The 7,154-nt window shown below is 42.1% G+C and overlaps 1 protein-coding gene across 1 annotated transcript; it reads left to right on the top strand.

Moving 5' to 3' along the window:
- The first annotated feature begins 1,381 nt into the window (after nt 1–1,381).
- On the top strand, nt 1,382–6,200 carry ube2l3a (ubiquitin-conjugating enzyme E2L 3a). Its single transcript, XM_084441864.1, has 4 exons — nt 1,382–1,426; nt 3,393–3,488; nt 3,666–3,852; nt 4,432–6,200. Exons 1-4 carry the CDS (start codon nt 1,400–1,402, stop codon nt 4,584–4,586), a joined length of 465 nt encoding a protein of 154 aa, XP_084297990.1. The 5' UTR covers nt 1,382–1,399; the 3' UTR covers nt 4,587–6,200.
- The last annotated feature ends 954 nt before the right edge of the window (nt 6,201–7,154 follow it).

The following is a 7,154-nucleotide window of genomic DNA, read 5'->3' as shown; positions in this document are numbered from 1 at the left end:
CAGGTGGGAGATCGACCAGCTGCTGACCTGGTGCGGCCAAAACAACCTGGAGCTCAACGCTCTCAAGACAGTGGAGATGGTTGTAGACTTTAGAAATCAGAACCCCTCCCTCCTGTCACTCTGACACCCCAGTGGCCACCGTCGACTCCTTCCGCTTCCTGGGCACCACCATCTTCCAGGACCTCAAGTGAGCGCTGAACATCAGCTGTAAGGGTAAAAATTAGTTCTGGATAATGTGTTTAGTACCTTGGAGGGCAGGCCCCACTGATCCATGTCCTGGGGAACTTTACGACATGGAGGGTCGGGACCTTCATAGACACTGCATGGTGTCTCTACCCACGTCTAGTTCTCTGAGTCTTATCTACATCCTGATTTATGGACAGGAGAGGGGGAGCTGAGCACTGTCTGGATAAATTCTAAGTTCCAGAGATCATTGGCCTCTCTATCAACTGACCGCCCTTGTTGCAGGTTGCTTGTCAGAGCCACACTTAAGTGTTGTAACTATCCTTGGATGAAATTAATTCTTCTGACTCTGTTGAACTGCTCTGGCTTCTTGACCCAATATTGTATGAGAAATTCTATTAACACAGCTCCCTCTCAAAAAAAAAAAAACACCACAACAGAGGATATACTTCCTGAGGCAGCTTAAGAAATTCAACATGCCAAAGGCAGTGATGGTCCTCTTCTACACCTCCATCATCGAATCCATCCTCACTTCCTCCATCACCATCTGGTTCTTCGCCACAACAAACAAAGACAAGGCCAGATTGCAGCGCATCATCCGCTCCGCTGAGAGGGTGATCGGTTGTAATCTGCCATCTCTACAGGATTGGCACACCCCTAGGGTTCTAAAACGGGCAGAAAGATTGTGGCCGACACCTCCCATCCCAGTCTCGGTCTCTTTGAGACACTCCCCTCTGGCAGGAGACTAGAATAAAAGCATGAGTTTATTGTGCAAGACATATTTGTATGTGTTCTCATAATGACTAGGTTTAATGTCTGAAAGAAACACTGAAAAGTAACTGTGGTAGACAAGGCAGTTTGTTATAATACATGTCAACGGCTAGTAAGCCATGATAGAGATTGATTGCAATTAGATACCAATGAGTAGTCTATAATTTGATTATATGATAAGAAATGTAAAGGTGTATGGCCATCAAGTGTTGTACACTGTCAATGATTTAATAAACAAAACAAAATAACAAAACAAACAAAACAAAAATGAAAATATGACCGGTTATTATTATTATTAATATTATTATTATTGCTATTATTATTATTATTGTTATGGTTATTATTATTATTATTATAAACTGGGCGGGGGCAGAATTTACACATTTTCTGAGTCCCAAACTGAGCTTCTTCGCAGTGTATTCTGGGAACAGACAGTAATTCCACGATGGCGGCGAGCAGGAGACTACATAAGGTACATTTCCTGATCAATCAAATTTAGATTTTCTTGAACACTACACATACGAGTATTGTATTTGAACCCATGAACATCCCATATAATTCAATGTTTCCTTTGCTAGGTCTATGTCGTCCTGCGATTTAGTGAGAAAGTGTAAAAAAGATGGCAGAGATAGGGAGCATGCTAACGCGGCTAACTCGTTAGCTCTCTGCTCATCACCGAGTGACGAAGCACCGGCTCATGATAGTTTGCTAATGCTACTTAACTAATCAGGCAGACCAAAACCAGTCAGTATTTCAACAAGTTAGTTATCAATTAATTTTAATTATATATGTCTTAGGTTTCGCTCTAGCTAGCTAGCCTCTGTTGCATTGGCTTGGCTAAAGGGAAGTTGCCAGTTGGCTGGGCTTGTGAGTTAGGGTGCGTTCGTTTGTGGTCGGAGGTGGCAAGTCGCAAGTGGCAAAATACCTTCCTCCGACCTGTGTGCATTCAGCTATATACCATTATATCACAGTTACCTAGTTATATCTATATACCATTATATCACAGTTACCTAGTTATATCTATATACCATTATATCACAGTTACCTAGTTATATCTATATACCATTATATCACAGTTACCTAGTTATATCTATATACCATTATATCACAGTTACCTAGTTATATCTATATACCATTATATCACAGTTACCTAGTTATATCTATATACCATTATATCACAGTTACCTAGTTATATCTATATACCATTACATCACAGTTACCTAGTTATATCTATATACCATTATATCACAGTTATCTAGTTATATCTAGTGCATTCGAGCAACTGGGGGCTGAGAAACATCCGAATTTGCGACGAGGAAGTGCGAGTTCATGCGGTGTTTTATTTAATCATTCCTAGCAAGTCGCAATTTGCCACCTCCCAGTTCTAAACGAATGCACCATAAGTTAGCTAGCATGTTAGCACTAGCAGCTAGCTAGCAAGCTTTTTGCGGCACACAACTGTTAAATTAGCTTTTAGCTACAGTTAGTTGCACTAATTGTTATCTTAGTTATCTATCCGACCTATATCAGTGTCAAACAAAGCAAACTGTGTTGTAAGCCAACGGTTAAGCTAGTGACACACCCGTATGAACTTTATTTTTAGCCAACGTTAGCTCGCTAGCCACCGATGACTAACGTGAGATAAATGAATGAAGTGCTTTTGTTTGCAGAACGCAGACCGAGGTTCAGATGAGTTTAGCTACGGTGAGACTAGCTAGCAGCTATGTAGATAGCTGGCTAACTAGTTTATGATCATTCTGTTTCTGAAAATAAACCAAGACTCAGAGGAAGATGTACTGTATATTGTATATACATCACATTTCCCCAGTGGCCTAGTGATAACTGGTAGCTATCAGATAATTGCCGCAATAAACTTTGGTGGGATGTTAGCTGGCTACCAGCCACTTTATATTGCTGTTGTTTAAGGTCACTGGCGTTATTAGGGCGTGTTAGATATACAGTATAGTACAGATATACAGTATAGTACAGATATACAGTATAGTACAGTAAAGCCCGTGGCAAATTGAAAGAATGTTCTGGAGTTCTTCCTTGTTAGGTGTGGCTGCTCGAGTAGAAAGCGTGATGAGTTTGTTGGGGGAAAAAAGCTGGTTACAAGAGGTGTGTCTGGCTGCCCCAGCAAGAGAGATGTGTTTCTCCAAATCTGTCCGTGGATAGTTATTAAGGGATTCTGTAGCTGAGACACGGTTTTCCCTAGGTTTGCTTAGGTGGAGGCAAACTCTTGTAATAATGTTACCTTAAAAAAAGGAATAATGTAACTTGGATATTATATATTTATAGGTTTGCAATAAACTGCATCAGACAAGTGTGGCCAGGGAAATTGGTGTTTTTTGTCAGGTTGGGCACACCTCCCTGGTCTGGTGCTCCTCATCTGCATAAACATGTTCTACATTCTCACTCTTTTTCTTTGTGCTATACAGGAACTTGATGAAATTCGCAAATCTGGAATGAAAAACTTCCGCAACATTCAAGTGGATGACTCAAATATTTTGACTTGGCAAGGCCTCATTGTTCCAGTAAGTAGTCACAGCATTTGAACACACTGGATAACTCTTATGACACTTAAATCATGTTAACTTCCAGGGCACTCTCGTGTCATTTAAAAGATAACCAACTCTCAACATTTTCTCCAAACCATCTCTCCTTCTCTCCCCTCCACATAATCGTCCTTCCTCTGTCTTATGCTCAAATAGGACAACCCCCCATACGACAAAGGTGCATTTCGGATTGAGATCATCTTCCCTGCGGAGTACCCCTTCAAACCCCCTAAGATCACATTCAAGACAAAAATCTACCACCCCAACATCGATGAGAAGGGACAGGTCTGCCTGCCTGTGATCAGTGCAGAGAACTGGAAGCCAGCCACTAAAACTGACCAGGGTACTGCAGATGCATTCACGCCAGTCATTGTTGTGCACACACACGCACGCACGCACAGTTACAGGCATACACTGTCACAACATTGACCACAGGGGCATTAGTAAAAGCTTTTCCTCTTAGAATAGAATAGAAAGTGTATTTGCCATGTGTAACAAGTACAGGTACATTTGGGATTCTTGTCCTCACTTGTCCTTACAGTGTCTCATTAGCACTAATCCGTTCCTTATTCCAGTCCTAGGTATGCAGCTAGACATTTAAAGGTTCCCAAACTGGCAATTTAGTATCCGTGTTAGTGTTCATTCAGAGTGGAGGAAGGGTTACATGGGGGAAGTGCAGATGAGATCACAGGTAGGGGTTAACCCCTGGTTGGGCCCGTTTTTTCAGGGGCATGCAAGTGGTGTAGACTGCTGGAGTAGAAGTTAGCATTTTGAGTCTTTTCAAACCCCACCGGTGCTAGGAAGACACTCACTGGCTCACCTAGAGATAACATCATGACAAAAAGCTGACTAACGCTGACTCTTTTCCCCGCATATAATGACTGTTGTGTTGATCACACCTCCTTTTCTGCTCTGTCTCCAGTGATCCAGTCCCTGATTGCCCTGGTGAACGACCCTCAGCCAGAGCACCCGCTGAGGGCAGACCTAGCAGAGGAATATTCTAAGGACCGTAAAAAATTCTTTAAGAACGCAGAAGAGTTTACAAAGAAACATGGTGAAAAGCGACCTATGGATTGAGAGAGAGACTGTGTGACTCCTGGCCTCCTCTTGCCCCCCCCCCTCACCTCACCTTCTATGCTCTCATCCCAACACTCAAAAATGCCCTGCACATGCAGAAACACGTTCCTAGCGGCCCCCCACCCTGCCTGCCCCCAGAAGGAGTGGTGCATCCCTGTTTCTCCTCGCCCTGGAAGCAGGACTTCTTAGTGATCATACCAAGCTCTGGCCTCCGGGTTCCCACTTATGGCTGTCTACTAACTTTCTACTGATTTCTTAAATTATACAAATTTTGAATTGGTCCAGGAGGGAAACCTGTCACAGGAAATGAAAGCAAGATGAGGAAAAAAAAAAGAAGCTGTTCTGCTTGATTTGTTCACAGTAACAAAGTGTATTGAAAGCTTATGCAGACATCTGTATAGAGATTTTGGACCGTATTGAAGGCTAAATGTAATGCTAAATGTAATTGTTAAATTTAATTAATTGTCCTTCCTCCCGTCACACAAATATGTACAACCCCAATATCAACAAAATGATAGATAGGTATGTGATGGAATGTTTCTTTTATATATGTATTTTTTTGTGCTAAAGTTGCACTTTACTTTGTGGAACTAGCTTTTAAGTTCACTATAAAACTTTTGTCACCAATACAATGTTTCAGATGTTATAAAAAAGGAAAACTGTGTGTGAGACTTGAGTAACTTTTATTTTCCCAAAGATTACCAGTCAGCTGTTTTTAATGGTCTTGTGACAAGTTGTACCCTTCTTTATGCCTTTACCCACTGGCCTCCTTCAGGAAGCAGTTAGCAACATATCTTCCAACATTCATCTGGTGGTCATGGGAATTATTTTGTCCGCTTGAGGAACATGAATTGTGCTTGGAAATGTTTACCTTGTAAAATTATATTATTGGGTATTTGATGACAATACTTTGGAAGTTGAATCCAAATATTGGAATAGTTGTGGTGCTTTTTCCCTTTGTTTTCTCCTTTCAACTTAGTCATGCCTACATCACTCTAACCCAGAGACTGTTCTGAGCAATTGCAGAGGTACATAAGTGCACAAAATGTGTTCTATTAGATCTACTCTGAGTAACTCAACACCGTAAGTTGGCTCTATTGCAGAATTCTGGAAAGAAAACTGCCATTGGAGAAGTTGCTTAAAGATGCATTCATATAACATCCTTTGTTTCTGCCCACGCTGGATCTGGGATGATTGATAGGCACTGTTGTAATAGCCCCTCTAAGCTCCTTTAATACAGTGGTGTTTTCACCACATAGCAAAAGCCTGCTCAGTCCTTATCTAGAATAGAATAAGAAAAAAGCCTCAGGATAGGTGTGTGGAGGAGACAAATGGAACAGGACCAAAAATATGACAGGCTGCATGTGGTATCTGCAGGTCTAGGACTTAATGTTGTCTGTGCAGAGGTGTCTTCTCAAGTGTATTTAACAACGTTGATCCCTCTGGCCACCACTTCTCATCCCAGAGGGTGGTTCATATAATTTCCAGTTACAAGCCGTTTTGTGAACACTGCTCATAGACCGGTGTGTCAGTGGTTGAGGGGCAGTTATATCCTTGATAGCACTAATGGGTACAGTAGTGTTTAGTGGCCTCTCCCCTTCTCCCAATATCCTAACCTACTCTGACCACACTGTAGTTGTTGGTACAGTATGTGAACAGTAATGGGTAGAAACCGAAGCAGAGACTGAAATGGCAAGCAAGCCATTAGACTCAGATTACCATTCAAAGTAGAGGAGCAGATCTGCTGTCGGGAAGTGGATTTCTTGTATCAATAAAACACAATGATACTGTCACTTTGCTAGTGAGTCTGTTTATTCATTTGTGAACCCCAAATCCAAAGTCAATTTAGCTCAACAAACTGATATGATTTTTGTGGATGCAGTGCCTGTTAAGTCACTATTTTACCACTGGAGGGTAATGTTGGCCAGTCATGCCATAGATGCATCAGCACCTGCGTGGTATTCTATAGGTTCAACACTAGATGGTGCACTAACACTAATAAATGTACATCCTCATCTCATCATCCAGAACCAATGTTGCAGGCCTAAAACGCAAACACCACATATCAGCTGTTCCTGGAAGCTCCTGTGTAGAAGGACCCATGGGAAAGACAGGTCAGGGACTGGAGGTCCAGTAAGTAGGCCTACACAGCGTCACAAAGACAGCAGTGGTCTCAACGGTTTTCGGCCTACATAACCTGGGTGCCATAATAAGGCTGGACATGAATGGCTGGCTGGCCTGCCCACACTGACACTGCTGCTCATCACGACAGCCAGACCCTCATTTCATTATGGTATTGAGCAGGAACAATGGATGACGGAATCAAGGATACAGTTAGGCTACATATGTGTATTTTTGGAAATGTATTGCTTGCAATCTATCGATCCATCATACAGTAGATGGATCAGCTGATGGTCTGTGTTGATGCTACTGCAACATACGTCACTCGTCAGCCGCGGAGGAACATTTACAATCCCAGCCAGGACAGGAATGGAAATAGAGTATCTTTAAACATCAATTTGTCACTTGTGGAGTTGATAGATAGACAAACAGACAGACAGACAGACA

Source organism: Borostomias antarcticus, assembly GCF_949987555.1.
Source record: "Borostomias antarcticus genome assembly, chromosome: 8".
Taxonomy (NCBI): domain Eukaryota; kingdom Metazoa; phylum Chordata; class Actinopteri; order Stomiiformes; family Stomiidae; genus Borostomias; species Borostomias antarcticus.
This window is presented reverse-complemented; position numbering and strand designations above follow the sequence as displayed.

Coding starts and splice junctions, on each gene's coding strand:
- ube2l3a (XM_084441864.1), top strand. CDS start 1,400: ATGGCGGCGAGCAGGAGACTACATAAG. Junction 3,489..3,665: donor GGCAAGGCCTCATTGTTCCA/GTAAGTAGTCAC, acceptor ATGCTCAAATAG/GACAACCCCCCATACGACAA. Junction 3,853..4,431: donor AGCCACTAAAACTGACCAGG/GTACTGCAGATG, acceptor CTCTGTCTCCAG/TGATCCAGTCCCTGATTGCC.